Below are 16,466 nucleotides of genomic sequence, written 5' to 3'. Positions count from 1 at the left end.
CCCCACGCTGCGAGTCGGAGCCAAAAACAAGCCCCATTCTTGCTGTGGTGATGACTGCAGCGTGACGAGCCCTGTGGTGGGCAGCAGGGCGGGAAAGCCACGAGCGGGCGCCGCCATCTTGCGGGGCAGGGCGAGCCGCTGCGCATGCGCTCGCCTCAGCCTCGGGGCTGCTGAGGGGTGAGGGGCAGCGCGCATGCGCTTTAGGCCATGCCGCGACCCCCCCCTTACCCCTCTGGGGTTATTTCTCGGCTTTTGTTCTCTTCATTTTTATTATTTTTCTCCTTCAATAATGTCCGTTTCCTGCAGGCGCGGCGGCGCCGCTTCGGGAAAACGAGCCGCTTTTGCGCTCGCGGAGGGAGCCGGCCGTGACCTTTCAACCGGCGGGGGTTAAAGGCTGCCGACAAAATGGCGGCGGCTGCTGAGGCGGGGAGCGGCGGGGCGCGGCGGCGGCGCTGCTGAGGGGGCTCCGCCTGCAGCCCCTCGGCTCCCTCTCGGCTTGCAGCCCCCCCTCGGCCGTGTTCTCTCCACAGAAAAGTCCCCGGGTCCCGGCTCAGCTCCGTCCTTCTCGTGGGAAGCAAGCAAGCGGCGCCTCCGGAGCGGTATCGGTGTGCGAGGGGTGCGTGTGCCGCCTGCGGGAGGCTCTGCGGGCAGGCTGGATGCCGCTCGGGGGGTAACCGCGCTGCGGGGGCCGGCCGAAGATGCTCGACTCCGGAGGCGCCGATCCGCTGCGGAGATGAGCCCTGAGGAGCGGCGGGAGGCGACGAGACGAAGGGCCCATCGAGCGGGGATGGTGCTGCTGGCGGTCTGACAGCAGTGTGCGTCTGGTGCTGCTCTTCAGGATGAATAGGAAGAAAGGAGACAAAGGATTCGAGAGCCCGAGACCGTATAAATTATAAGTATCCGGTTTTAAAAAATTGTTGTGCTTGAGATCAGCGTGCGTTTTGAAGCAGTCCTCAGGGTGCTTGTCCACCTGAAAAGGTTGGAGCTCTGGCTTACAGCGTAGCTTGCTCTCAGAAAACACGTTGTGGGGTTATGTCCTACTGTGTGATCTTGTAGCCAAAGAATCTGTAAGCCCCCAGTCTCACCATACAAACATACTGAACTTCTGCTCTTCAGAGCTTAGAGATCCTTCCACGCAGCGTCAGCACTACAGATCATGCCGTCAAATTTCATTCTTCCTGCTGTGTCAAGCCGTAATAGTCTTGCAGGCCTTTTCCATATACGAACACACGTACATTTATAAATAAAAGCAAACATCTGTGCCAAGCAAATTATTATGTTTACACTGTTGTTATTTGGTTTGCAACCTAGCTGTATAGAAATTGGTTGCAGATTTCAGAGGATCTTTGCCTGTATTTTATAAAGGAATCATGAAGTTATTAAATCTGCAACAGGAACGTATTTTTAAATAGAATTACTGATGTTAGTGTATACACTTTAATGTGTATGTAGGCTATTTGAATCCATCATTGGATGCTGGCTTGTCTTATTTTCTTGTAGGATTTTTTTATTAAGCTTTGTTAGTGGAAGCCAAGTCATTTTTTAATACACAGAGTACTTGAGTATGTTCATCTAATGTGTGACATGGCGTAAAAGTTGCGTTACAAGGTTATATCGTGAGTCAGTACTCTGAAGTCCTGTGAAGATACCATCTAGTACAGAAAAAAAATTAGCAATAACTTCCCAAGTTTTAAAAAAAGTTGGAATTACTATTTTATCTCTCATTTGTAAAATCAGTTTTATTTACCAGTGGTTCTAAAACACAATTCAAAACACAATTCACAACTTAAGTAAATGCATTTGACTTGTTTAAAATACTATCTTGATTAATATATTACCTTTATTTAAAATATTATCTTTTATACTAATAGTAAAAATGCATGCTTTTTTTTTTTTTTTTAATGTATAGTACCCACTTATATGAATTACGTACGAGAAGCAGCTTCCCAGATAGATGTTCCACACATCTCTGATCGCAAATGTTACGGCTGCATGCCACTTCCACTGCTGAGCATCACTGAAGTGTTAGAACTTGATTCCAAACCATTAGTAATACCATATTTTTGCATACTGCTATGTGATGTTCAAAAGCCGTGCTGTTATGTTCTTCTATTATTAGTAATGTTCGTTCTTACACTACACTTTGATTTTATTGTAATTCTTCTGACTTTGCGTGTTACTTATATTCATTATTTGTTTTGGACCACTTATGTGAGAGACCTAGGCCATCATTAATTCTCCTTTTACAAGTACATGCTCTACGTGGAATAGAATGTATCTATACATGCATATATACCATATGATCTCCTGTTTTTATAAATGGGTTGAAAGATTATTTAAAATACTTGTAATTATGCAAAACCTTACTTATTTACTTTTTTTTTTTTTCTTCCAGCACGACTCACCAGGTAGTTTGTATCAACAACATAAATTTTCAGAGAAAATCTGTTGTAGTAAGTATTGTTTTTAATAAAATACAGAAGTAGAAATGGAAAGTCTGGGTTTTCTTCATGATTTTAGAGAGATCAACTGCACACATAAGCTGATAATGTTCTTTGGCTTCTTTATGTTTTATGCTTTCTCAACTGGTGCTTTTTGTAAGTCTGTCATTCCTAGAGGTGCCTAAGATTGGATGCCTTGTAATAGTGAATACTTTAACTTCTGTGAGGAAGGGTCTTGAGTTGCTGAGGCTTTTTGTGAATTTAGGTGTATGACTACATAAATTCTGCCTAGGTTTTAAGAGTTGTTGTCTCATACTTAGATGCCAAAACCTAAAACATGGTGATGGAAAAAAAGGATGGTAGTAACTTGAAATCTAGGCAGTAGAGGCAAATAATTTCCCGTAAAGTAAGTATTTTGAAGTTCTATTTTTTTTAATTATTTCACAACTGGGGAAATTCACCTGTTAAATTATATGAAAAAATATTTTTAGACATCTACAAGGGAAAGACAATTTCATTTTTAAATATAGCATTAGCTTTTACCTGCAGTTTTTCTCTGAAAACGCATTAGGTTTTTAATATCTTTACATTGTGAACTGATAAAGTCTTTATAGAAGGTTTTGATTTATGTTTTCATAGGGTTATGTGGAACTGACAATATTTCCCACGGTTGCAAACCTGAATAGAATCAAACTAAACAGTAAACAGTGCCGCATTTACAGAGTAAGAGTCAATGACTTAGAAGCAGCTTTCATCTATAACGATCCAACGCTGGAGGTTTGTCACCATGAGTCAAAGCAGTAAGTGATGTATTTAAAACTTTGCAGATGGAGTGTTTTCTCTTGTTGTGAAGCATGACCTATTTTATACTGGCTAGTTTTACCTGGTGATTTCCTGATAACAACATAAGTTTCTATCAAAACTTCTGTTAGTGTGACTTATTTTGGGGGAAGTTTTTTGACTATAATTTTGACTCTTAAGTTATTCTTTAGAATTTCTTTCTCTAATGTTTCTTTGTATGGTTTTGTCAAGTATCAGATTTCTTTAATTTTTTTTAAGTACTTTATGGGAAAGAAGTGGTAGGAATCCACTAGTAGTCTCTCGGTGCTTTATGAAATTGTCTTTTTTTTTTTTTTTTTTTTTCCCCCATGGCAAGAGAATATCTTTGGCTGAAATGTTTTTATCTTTGATAGATTTCAGATATAAGCTTCATCTATGGACATCTTATGTGCTTATTTATTTAAAGAGAAAATGGTGACATTATTGTGCCAATAACATCTGTTCATACTCTTGTAGAGAATGTTTTACAGTGGTGTGAGAACATTCATATGAGAGTTGCATGTGATAAGACTGTCTTTTTTTTTTCTAACTTCAGCACAGTTGGTTAGGTTGCGGCAGTATAATATTCTTTAGTCAAAAGCTACTATATTCTGATAAAAAAAATCACAATTTTTGCAGGAAAAAATTATCATGTGCAATGTCAGATTTGGATGGTCTTTCCCATCTTTAAACCAGTGAATATGGGATCAAAGTTCATGGAAATATTTCCCAATTTCCTAACAAGTTTTTCTAAACATTGTTTCTGATGTTACTAAATATCTCCAAGTAATTTTGCATAGCGTTAGTTTATTGCTTTCAAACAAACAATATGAATAAGGCAAATCATGCAACCGTATCAGGTTAACTACTGGATTACTAAATTAAGAAGCTTATTACTATCCATCAGACATTTCTTGTGTACCATAGTGTCCCCAGAGTGATTGCTCTGAGAGATCTGCTGGCCAAGAAGATGGAGAAAGCTCAGTGAGCAGCTTCAGAGGTGATACCACCTTCATTAACTCACATGTCTGATGAAGACAGATCTGAGCTAGCTAACCTACAGTTCTGCTGCTTGGATTTTTGCAAACAGTGATGTTCTCAAACTATGTAGCTATACTTATGTATCTATATATTTATCTAAACTTATGTATCTATAAGAGGGTTGTCTACTCATTGCCTTAATGACTAGAGCCTTTGAGATGTTTCTCATCCCGTCTTATTTTTCAGGTTAAGCCTGATTTTTAAATCTTCTGAAAACTAGAGTATTAGGAGAACTTCTGTTCTTAAGTTCTTGGGGTTCAAGTGCTATTTTCTCGTAGAACTGTAAAATATCTTGAGTTGGAAGGGACCCACGAGGATTATCAAGTCCAGCTTCTGGCTCTGCACAGATCACCTGAAAATCAAACCAAGTTTTATACCAAGTTACCCATCTTTGGACTAGAACTGCTTACATCTGACACTCTATTCCTTTATTCATCGTATATGCAAGAGTTTCAGAAATTCAGTTTGCTAATATAATGTTGACTTACATAAGACACTGAACTAGATCTCAGTTCTGAAATTTTGTCCTGATGCTGAAGCACTTGAGTCTATTAAGTAGCTCTTGTCAGTTTTGTGACTTGATTTTGTTGTTGCTGGTTGTATTATTAAGTCAGAAATTTAAAATCTTCATCAGGCAAAGCAGGGAAGATTCTAATTGTTCTGAACAGCTAGAAGATAGACATCAAAAGTTTAAAATAACCTCGGTCAAACATTCTTTATTAGTATCATAGATTAGGGTCTAAGTCCTAAAATGTTATCAGAATTATAACTTGAAAATTTGAAAGAAGTTTCAAATTTTCTCACTATCTGATATTGAAGAGCAAATTTAAAAACATAGTTTTCCACTTGTTTTGAGGAAATTGTATGGGAAGAAACTGATAAAAATCTGATTCTTTTGTTATTCAGTAAGAGAACATAATGGCTAAATGTGTTCACAAAGTTAATTATTAAGTCTTTATTGAAACTTACGTTCGTGTTTTCACTTTTTTGATTGGCTCAGTTGGGTGAAGTTTGCAGAAGCATTGAAGGACTTTCATTTGAAGCACTCCATTTTGTTAAGTAAGGGGCTGGGGGCGATAACCAGTGAATCCTGAATGGCATACTAGGACAAGGCATGCAAAGTGAAACACTCACAAAGGGTGAGAGCAGCCCGTGGTTTTCACTGGTGCAGGTTTTTACATTGCCATAAGAACTTGCAGAAAGACTCTATTAAATAACTCCAGTGTTATTCATAGATTTGAAAGACAGAGGTCACCAAATGTTCTTCACAAACAGCTAGTATGCATCTTGGCAACCTGTTCATTTAAAATCAGTAGATTTAAAACTTTACTTTCCTGTGATGTGTAGCAAATAAAAATTAGTTTAACTGTTAAGGTTTTATGTCCAAATATTTTCTAGTTTTTAATGATGCTTTTGGTTTGTTAGATGCTGATTTCTAGAAGAAAAATATAAACTATGTAGAAGAAGTTCTTACTTTAATGTTCTTACCTTAATTGTCAAAGATAAAGTATTTTGAAGAAGTCTTGCTCCCCTAATTAGCAACAGAATTCAATTAAAAATGAAAAATTCTGTATTTTAAGCCACTGTAATTATTTCTATGGGAAGACTTGCTCCGGCATCTGTGACTTGAGATGTTATGCTCACTGATACGAGGTGAAGGTCAAGTGAAGTGGTTAAATGTTTGTTGTTTATGGTGTACAAATTTAGGCATGCAAGAACTTTAAGAGGGTTGAGAAAGTCAAGATTAAAGAGAGCTTTATCTATGAAATACAGTTAAAGCCAGCTGAAATTGTTTCTGACTCATTATGAAGAAATTCTCTGCTGTTTTTGTGTGACATTTTCTGTCAGATCAGTTTTGTGTTCTAGATCTGGAATCCAACTTTTTTTTTCAGTTTAAGGTATACTGTTATACTCTGTTATCTCCTTCTGCAAAAGTTATTGACATGCTTTCTGTCACTGTATAGTGTTGGTGTAGTAGAAGGTGGGACAATTTTTTTAATCTTTTATGTTGTCACTTCTGCTGGGTAACAAAAACTTATTAAAAAGATAATTAGAAGTTAGTAAATTTTGTAGAAAATATTAGAAATCTTCAATGAGTACATTAAGTATATTTTCAGCTTTGATGCCATTGCTAGTTTGTCCATGGATCCCAAAACATCATTCAGGTAACATCTGAAAGCCTTTTAAGTGTTATGTGTCAGTCTTCAATCTTGTAATTTCTTCCCGAGTCGTCAGGACATCACAGCTTTTGATGTTGTTATAGATGGATGAGCTTAAGATGGTCGGTTCCGGCCTGACTGAACAGAGGCTGGATGGGTATAAAACACTTGGTATAGTTTTTCCCTGTGTACACAAGGTGGCAGAGAATCCCGTTTAGCTCATACATTTAAGGAGGAGTTGGAAATCTTGCAGAGACTGCTTCCAGCCTGCAAACAGTGTCAGAGCATGTCTGCGTGGGTCTCTTCTTAGGGCTGTTGCTGTAGTGTTAGACACCTCTCTTGTCCTCTTCTTCCCTCTTTCCCTTGTAAATTTTCGCTCTCTTGACTCTGTCAATATAAGGAAACCATGGTAAGCTGTACATTTGTGCAGCATAACGTTACATAGCGTTGCTGCCACTAGTAGGAGGGATGCTATAAAAAGTTGATGTGGAGGTATTTGGAATCGATGAGTAGCTTTAAAAAAAAATTTCTACGAGATCACTACTTTCCAGTCAGTCAACTAGCATGCACTTGGGCTGTAACTAACAGGCTTTTGGGTCAATTCTGATAATAAAACGCGTCTCTACCAGGAAAAAACATGAATGCATATTAGTTTTTCATTGTTGATCTGTGCTTACAACTAGGAAAATTTACGTTTATTTCTTGGACTGTAACTTTTGGCTTGTGCTCTGTTTTTGTTAAAATGGCCACATGTGGTTTGTTGAGAATAGTTTTACCTATGAAAAGATTAATTCGTGGTACTGAGTCTTTAATGGATTCCTTTTACAATGAATCACCCCTTTGAACTGGAACACTTCATGAAAATAGAAATATCAGAGTAGACCATTTCCCATTAAATGTTAAGCCCTGTGGAGTCTACCTTTTGTGTCATAAAATCATAACCTTTTCCTGTCTGTGAACCCATTGATGTTTAAAATATAACCACAAGTTCATCACGAGACTCAAACTTGGAAAAAATTCTTACAGATATATTAGAAAAGGAGTCCCCTAGAACCAGTTTACATTGAAATGAAAAACTTTGAGACTGGAGAATCTAACAGAAATGTTACTGATGTTTTCTGTTGCTAGTTCCTTTTAATTGCTAAGATAGTTTTCAGTCATATAGTGTTTTTAAAGACTTTTTTTCCAATGATAATTGTTTGCCTTCCTAGGATGCTGTTAAAAGTCAGCTTAAAGCCGCATCGCTTGGGGTGGTTCTGATGTCCCTGCCAGTCTCCTGTGCCTCAGCATGAGGACTCCTCTGAGCCCTCAGTATATCAAATCAGGGAGCTAGCCCAACCCAAAGCGGACTGCCAAAAATGACTTTTTTTTCCCCGTTTAGCACTTCAAGTTGCATCAGTGCAGGGTCAGATGAACTGTAGTATCCTTAATGAGGGAGGGAACAGGAATGAGTGGCAAAGATGGGGAGATAGAGCGTCAGCTTGAGTTTCATCTGGTTTGACAAACTTCAACACAGTAGTGGGTTGGACCAGATGACCTCCAGAGGTCCCTTCCAACCTCATTCTGCGATTCTGGAATTGTTCTGGAACCATACTCAAAGCTACAGCAAGTTCAACCTTGTGTTTTTAGAACTTGTTGGTGTTACATTGTCTTATACCCTATCTTTAGGTGCACTTCAGCTATGAAAAAAGAAATCATGGCTATGTATTAAAACTTGGGATTTGGGTGTTTCTCTGTTAGCATGCTCCCATTTACTATTAATGTCCTATTTTCAGCAGCTTCCAAGCAAAGTAGACAAGTTTAGTGTTCCTGACATTCCCAGTCCTGGTAGTGGTGCCAGGGAATGTGTGCGCTATGATTGCCAAAGATCAAGAATTGCATGAAAATATGTTCTCAATATATTTCAGTACTTAGCTACATTTTTCAGATGGGGAAGGCTGGGAATATAAGCATGGCATTTGACTTACCTAGCCTTGCAGGATGATCCCGGCTTAGTTAATTACCCCTTATTCTTCCAAGTAAGGTAACATAATTTGGGTTGAACGCTGTTCTCTCTGTGGGTGGTGAACAGAGAGTGGTTAGATGAAAGAAAGTAAAATCCTGAAATGAGATCATGTCTGCTCTGCGTGGACTTCAGATTCCATGGAAGGATGGAGCCCACAGCCACAAGTTAATTCACTCCATTGTGGTGCAGCAGTGCCGCAGATAGCGTTACACTTGATTGCAGCTCTGCCCTCGCAGTTGCTGGTTTCTCCTGTGGTACACAGCTAAATGCTCAGGATTCTTCTGAAAGGAAAGGTGATGAGTAACTGAAACACTTTCTCCTGGAGAAGAAATCAAATTTTTGAAGAACTGTTTACTAGAGGATTAGAGTTAAGATAGATGTCATGCCCATGTTTTATGGAGTTTAAAAATCCATTCTGAAAAACTATGAAAGCGCTTGCATAAAGATAAAAAAGCGAGGTTATTTCTGAGCTTGATGGTGAATCTTCCAGTATCTGAATGTAATAATACTGAATAATAATAAGATAGCATTCTGCTTTTATCAGCTGCAGCAGTGGACACATGCATTTTCCTGCTCATTTCAATAGAAAACTGTTCAAAGTCACAACTGAGGTAATGGTGTTACTTTGGAATGAGATGTGCAGTCAGTTAAGAGCAAATAGTCACTTAACCAGCTGCATCCTGATGAGAGAAGTTTGTGTCTGCATCCTAAATAAATGAATGACTTTAACTTCTTAAAAATTGTTTCTGGGGGCTAAAAGGTGCTTTTCCTTTTACCCCCTTCTCCTTTAAAAACAGAACAAAATACTTAGTTAAACATGCACCATGAAATTGCGTATAGAAATCATATCACTTTAAAAGTTGTGGGGTTTTCTGTAGCTCAGCGTATACTTTAAGAATTAAATGGCTATTTCTGACAGGAGGAACCTCAACTATTTTTCCAATGCCTATGCTGCTGCAGTCAGTGCTGTGGACCCAGATGCTGGAAACGGCGAACTCTGCATTAAGGTTCCCTCGGAGTTGTGGAAACATGTTGACGGTAAAGTAAAGAGACCATACAGCGAAAGCTGAACTTTAAGATGCCACAGAACTGTTAGCTATGAGCTTTCATAGAAGGATAGTAGATTTAAATAAATAGAAATAGCATTACATTATTTTATGAGATGGTGATTACTGTTTTCTTTTTCCTCATACATCTTTCCATCTGAAGGCTGAAAAATACCTTCATGCTTCTTGGTAGTATGGAGAAATAGTTGCAACACCCTTTACAAACAAACTGGGGTGGTCATGAGCTCAAAAGTATACATCGGGATGTGGGTATAATGGAGTAAATTGGGTGCTAAATTATAACCATTTAAAGCTGCTTACAATATACATGAGTCAGCAAAGAAAATAATTTACAAGGATCTGTCTGCTTACATGTTGTTTATAAAGCTGTGTTACTTTTTCCCATCTCACTCTCAAGAATGGTTCTTTTAAGATTGATTCCATAGTGACAAAGAATCAACTTTATAACCTGGAATACTGGAACAACTGTTCTAATAAGTCACTCTCCAATTAGTTTTTTGTATTCATTTTCTGTTGTGGTTTTTATCTATTTCTCCTGTTGATTTGTGGGAATATGGAGGAAAAATCAACTGTCATGAAGCTGCATCGTGCAGTGTTGTCAGTTATATCTTACCAGGAAAGACACTTTTGTTACTTTAGTTTATGTTTAAGTTCCTGTTCTGTCACTTGCAAGCCTAGAAGGGAAAAATATTCAAACAGGTTTATTTTTTCTTTCCCAAGCTTGAATGTCAAAATATGGTGAGACTTGTTGGCTAAATTTCACCATATGCTTGAATTTCTTTTCTTGCCAATCTATTCATAGGTAAGATTTCTGTGGAACTAAACTAAAGCAAGGACACTTCAGTTACAGGAAAAGCTTTAACAATACTGAGAGGTTTTAAGAAACTGCAAATGGCAATAACATGTCTTTTAAGAATGTGCCTGTTACGTGCAGTTTTTGTAAAGAATTATTTCAGCAAGGTACAAATAAGATCATGCTAAGGGTGTAATAAGTGTATAAAGATTCTTCATTATCCAGGAATAGGGAGATTAAGTGTAACTCCAATTGCTGTTTTTATCAAGTAATACAAAGTCTCATAAATTCAAATTGTGTAAGCTAAGCCTAAGAGGTCTCAGTTTTGTAAGGTTGTCTTTTGTGCTCTGTAAAGTGAACCTGTACGCCCATGAGAATGAAGTAAACACATCATCTCGAAAGACCAATAGTCTAAAACTGAATCATTATTCTAAAGTAACTTTCATGAAAGTTATATATTTAATCTCATTTCTGTCTTGGTGCTACAGAGTTAAAAGTCCTAAAGGTGCATATAAATTTTTCTCTGGACCAGCCAAAAGGAGGTCTTCATTTTGTGGTACCTAACATGGAGGGCAGCATGGCAGAAAGAGGTGCTCATGTCTTTTCATGTGGTTATCAAAATTCTACAAGGTAAGAACACTGAATGCTAGACTATATTTCCTATTTAATCTCAAAGCGTAGAAAATAGAGTTTCCCTGAGTTCTTGTAATGTTGAACGTTCAAAAACTTAATTTGTTCTTGAAGGGAGTTCACCAGTGTGAAAAGGCATCTAATGATTAGTAGTAATTAGGATTTCTAGTCATTATAGCTCAGCAGGAGGTAGTGGCAAGGAAATTTGCAGTGCTCTGTAAAGTTAGTAATACTGCCATGTAGTGGGAGTATGTCAGCATTCACAGTGTTTGAGGATGTAGTTTGGAACCTGAGAGAAACATTATCTGTGCAATAGAAACATTATTGTTAACCATTTTTCCCCCACCCTGATTTCCCTAGGTTTTGGTTTCCTTGTGTGGATTCATATTCTGAGCTGTGTACCTGGAAACTTGAGTATACTGTGGATGCTGCAATGGTGGCTGTTTCAAACGGAGATTTGGTGGAAACTGTATATACCCACGATATGAGAAAGAAGACTTTTCATTACATGCTGGCTATTCCAACTGCAGCTTCTAACATCTCCTTGGCCATAGGACCTTTTGAAATACTTGTTGATCCATACATGCATGAGGTAATTGTCTTCAGTGAGGTCTCCTTGTTTTGTAAAGAGCTAGTTACTATTTTTATGTTGATACCTGTGCATATTGATCAAATACAGTTATGTCTAGATACTGTCTCTGTTCATACAGTTACATAGTAAAACTTGTCTAGCAATGCCTGTATTTAAATTTTTCCAAAGTAAAGCCTTTGAATGAATAATTCCTGAATTCATGGGGCTGATTTAGTTGACGTTGATAACAACATACATCTCAAAATAGGTTTAAATCCATCCTGTTGACAGTAGATGAAAATTAATTCTACACAGTTAAATAGTCTTCTGAACTGAGTTGGACACAAGGTTTTCATTCGTACCAGATCATTGTCATAATGCTGAAGTCCAGTGACTGAAATTTACAGCTGTAGTTTCAGATTGGGTAGGGATGGACTTGGTAAGTTACCAGGCTGGCATAAAGACTCCCCTTTTGAAAGCATAATAGGAAAATATTCGGAAATAGTTATGCTTTATTTGATCCAAAGGCAAACATTAGATTTTTGTCGTCAGTCGTGGCATTCTGTTAAATTTTACTGGTGGGAAATGCTCATTTGTGACAGATAATAGCTGTTTAAAAACAAAAAAAAATCAGTCATCACATCAATTATCACAGCTTGAAAATACTGTTGTCTGATTTGTGGCAGCTGTATTTTTTTGTTACATAAATATCAAGTTCATTATGAACATATTCATCAATCCCATACCAAATTTTTTCCTTTGTAGGTGACTCACTTTTGCTTACCACAACTACTCCCATTGCTCAAACATACCACATCATACCTTCATGAGGTATTTGAATTTTACGAGGAGATTCTTACCTGCCGCTATCCGTACTCCTGCTTCAAGACTGTTTTTATTGATGAAGCATATGTTGAAGTAGCTGCGTATGCATCCATGAGTATTTTCAGGTTAGTATTTGAGAAAATTACACTTTCTAAATCCACAAGCTTAGAAACTGTAGGTCCAAGACTGTTGAGAAATATTTGGTGCTCTTTTTGTTTTTATAGCTTGAGTTTTGGGCTCCCTAGTTTGAAAAAGCTGGATTTTGTTGACATTACAGGCTTTTAACACCATTTCCAATTACATGTATTATAAGGATGTTGGATTTGAATCTTAAATTGGCAGAGGTTTTCTTTCTGAATTCCATGCATGAAATATTTGAGATTGACCTAAGTGCAGACGTTTGATAATGTTCTGTTTTCCTTCAGCTGAGAGAAGGTACTGTGAACCATAAAGAGTTTCACCAGCTCAATTACTTTGACTCTACAGAAAAAGTTGTGTATATGCATGCAAATAGCAAGAGATCTGTCTAGATAAAGGTTATTAAATAAGGATCTTAATATGTCCTTGGAAAGCTAGTCAAAGAATTATTTGTTTTGGCTCTTAAAATAAGGTCTTTGTTTTGCTGTAGTTGTGGTTTTTTTGTTTTTTTTTGTTTCTGAGCTTGTGCTTATATTGTGTTACTCTTTTTATGGCGGTCCAGCACAAATCTCTTGCACAGCGCAATGATTATAGATGAAACTCCACTGACGAGGAGGTGCTTAGCACAGGCCCTGGCCCAGCAGTTTTTTGGATGTTTTATATCCAGAATGTCCTGGTAAGTACTTTACTTTTGTACTCTCTAGAAAATGGGGAAAAATTAGGAAACTAAACTTTTAATTTGCATGTTGTATTTTAGCAGAATAAGTGAAAAAGTAGCTGTAGAATAAAAGGAAGAGCAATAAAGCCAGCTTAATAAATGAAAATCCAAGAGGATGTGGGGTTTTCGTGTTTTTTTTTTTTTTTTTTTTAATTATTATTATTTGAAAGGGGAATATGAGATATAGGTTCAAAAGACTGTAGTGGTTGAACTTGTCTTCTCTTAGAGGTTGTTGTTACTGACTGTCATAGTGTGCTATGCCACCTGTAAATTTATAGAGGAGACTCTTTTGTATCATCAGTGAATTTCTCAGATGCTCTAGATGAAGAAATGTAACCTGTATAGGAAGTACTTGTTGGGCAGAGAAGTAATAAGTAATGGAGAAGCACAGGAGAGGGGAATACAGATGTAGTGCCAAAGGGACAAATTCACTGGGTTGGTAAACTCCCTGTAACTCCATCCCTCAGAAGGTCGCCCACAGTTGTCTCATGTAATTCTGATCAGTATTTATTTTGAAGTCTTTTGCATACACTTTATATTTCAGGCACAAGGGGCTTACTACTTTTTTGTGGCAAAAGCGTATGTTCCAGAGTATTCTTGGCTTCTTAAAAATAAAAAAATAAAGTTAATTGATGCTTATACTAGTAGAATTTCTCTTGCTCTGATGCTTATTACTGGTAATAAGCATCATACGTTACCATGTAACCATGGTTAAGACAGTTTTGTCTCTTGACTCCATTTTGTGTCCTTCTGTTCACCTTCCTCATCAAATGAACTACCTGTCATTTTTAAGCTTCATTTTCTAGCTCATGTTCATGTTCTGTTTTTTCCCCCTGTTTTTCTCTCCTTTAAAGAGGTATTTGAAGAGGTAATTAAATGAGTGTCCACCAAATTGTGAGATACGTACTTTGTCCACTTGCTCTCCGCATGTTCTCCATTGCATTGATATGGTTATCAAGAAATTAAGATAGTCATGCTAATCGTGTAGATTAACAATTGTTTTACTTTAGTATCTATCCACTTCTACCATTTAATTGTTTCTATTTCAGCTGAAATACTTTGCTTTTATGTTTTAATCTGGGCTTCTGTGGTACAAGTTCAGTTTTCACTGGCTCTTCAGTTTTATCGGTCCCAACCAGGTGCCAAGTTACATAAATTGGTTCACAGCTCATCAGATCTCTATTGACTTAGAGAAGTTATATAACTTGATGAAACTTGTGGCTTTTTTGAGCTGGTCAAAAATGCCATCCCTTACAAAATGCCTTCTGAAGTGCCATAATTCCTGCTGCTTTCTTATTATAGGTCAGATGAATGGGTGCTGAAGGGAATCTCTGGTTATATTTATGGTCTTTGGATGAAAAAAACCTTTGGTGTTAATGAATATCGCCATTGGATTAAACAGGTAATAACAGTAGCATTTTCTAAATCTTTTCACATCAAAGATGCATTATGAAAATAGAATGTAACATAGTTTTGCGTTACAATCTAAAGAAATTGTAACAAAACTTAGAGCTAAAATATTTTCACTACTTGCTGCAAGGAGAAACACCAAGCATATTAACCAAAATATGTTTCCATGACTGGGCTTACCAATAATAATTTTCATTGTCTCTCTCTGCAGTTAGCTTTCCTATTTTTCTTTTGATTTTTGCTCAAAGACAGAAAAGGGTCAAAAGGAAGAGTACTTCTTTTTTAGCACTCACAGTAGAATATGGGATTCACGAGGAGGTCTGTTTGGTGAATTAATGTTGCTTATACTGTGATGGCCTTTTCCTATACCTCAGAAGGGCTCTGGTGTTAGCTTGGAGTAGTAGTGGATCAGGTATCTTTTTAGCCTTGTTTAAGTCCTAGCTTTATAATAAGCTTTTGATGTCCGTGGTGACATTTTCTTATTTCCATTAAGATTTTTGTTTTCCATTGAGAGTCGCCTATCTTGAAAAAGAAAGTTCTGTCTATAGCTTACATTTCTAAATGTAATGCTGTGAGACAGGGACTCATTAGCCATAACGGCAGTGAGTCCCCATTCTTTGTCAGTGACACTCATTCGTAGAAAGATTTTCCTCCTCTTATCACATTTTCTTACTGTCCCTCTTTTCCAAATTGGAGTCCTAGCCCCATGGGCTTCATTTATGTCCCTTCCTCACACAGGAACCCCATAAGCCATCCTTATCTAAGACATTTATCCCAGCCCTGTGTTGTGCTATAGAGAACAACAGAACTGGATGTCTTAGAGTCCAGTGCTGCATGCTGGTGTGTTTCTGAGTATAAGTTGCTCACGTTCTTTCCCTGTGGGTTAAGTGCTTCCATGGAGAACTGAGAGGTGCTGCTGTCACAAGGGGTGCCAGTTGATACAAATCAATACATGCCAAAATGTCAGCACTTGGGAACTCTTTGCCTAACATCGGGTTGCAGTCAGACACTCTCCCTGTGCTAAAACCGACGACCCGATTCGATCCAAAAGCCATGCTGACTGTTGGATGATAGCGAGCCCACGCAAACATCCTGCCTTGAAGTGTGCTTGTTAACATGGGCACAGCAGCACACAAATTCAGACACAGAGCCTGCTTCTGTCTGCCTTGGATGTACTTCAGGGTGAGGTGAGCTTTTATACATTGCAGTCTACTGCGCTGGTATAGCCAGTATTACTTTGCACTGCACGTAAGTGGTGAACACTTCCATCAGTCAGAGGAAACTTACTCAGTGAGCAATAAATATTCTTTAGGTATGTTATAATTAAATATTGTTGTGTGTTGACCCCCTATCCAGACCCAGAACAAGTACATGTATTAATTGCTAATTTCTACTATTTTGTTATTGCTTGCCATGCTGAGGAAGATCTCTGATTTTAAAATACTACTTTGCATTTGTAAAAAAAAAAAAAAAAAAAAAAAAAAAAAAGTTTCTTTATGAGGTATGGCTTGAACAATGATGTTACAAGCTTTCATGTTTTCAACTAATTTCTCTACTTTCCAAAATTATTCTCACTTACGTATGTTGTACTTTTTAGGAGTTAGATCAAATAGTGGCGTACGAACTGAAGACTGGTGGAGTTCTGCTGCATCCAATATTCGAGAGGAGGAAAAGAGAAAGACAAGTATGTTTATTTAAGCAGCAAGTCATTACAGGGGTATGTTTTTATGGGGCCGTTAATATATGCCTTGGGTGTGTTGTGCGGCATAAGGCCAAAGGCTGAAGAACTGCAGCTGCCCAAGGCATCTATTACCAGTCTCATAAAGTACATCTTGAGTATATTGGGTCA

The 16,466-nt window shown here is 37.8% G+C and overlaps 1 protein-coding gene across 1 annotated transcript in view; it reads left to right on the top strand.

Moving 5' to 3' along the window:
• Positions 1-392: 392 nt before the first annotated feature.
• Positions 393-16,466, top strand: part of TAF2 (TATA-box binding protein associated factor 2) — a 56,337-nt gene continuing 40,263 nt past the window's right edge. The window contains 11 exon segments of the mRNA XM_084306841.1: positions 393-892; positions 2,399-2,453; positions 3,081-3,241; positions 9,385-9,503; positions 10,814-10,955; positions 11,316-11,547; positions 12,292-12,476; positions 13,052-13,165; positions 14,510-14,609; positions 16,215-16,277; positions 16,279-16,301. Coding sequence (XP_084162967.1) covers positions 840-892; positions 2,399-2,453; positions 3,081-3,241; positions 9,385-9,503; positions 10,814-10,955; positions 11,316-11,547; positions 12,292-12,476; positions 13,052-13,165; positions 14,510-14,609; positions 16,215-16,277; positions 16,279-16,301 — 1,247 coding nt within the window. The 5' untranslated portion in view covers positions 393-839.

This window comes from Netta rufina (genome assembly GCF_964035555.1).
Source record: "Netta rufina genome assembly, chromosome: 2".
NCBI classification, from domain to species: Eukaryota; Metazoa; Chordata; class Aves; order Anseriformes; family Anatidae; genus Netta; species Netta rufina.
This window is presented reverse-complemented; position numbering and strand designations above follow the sequence as displayed.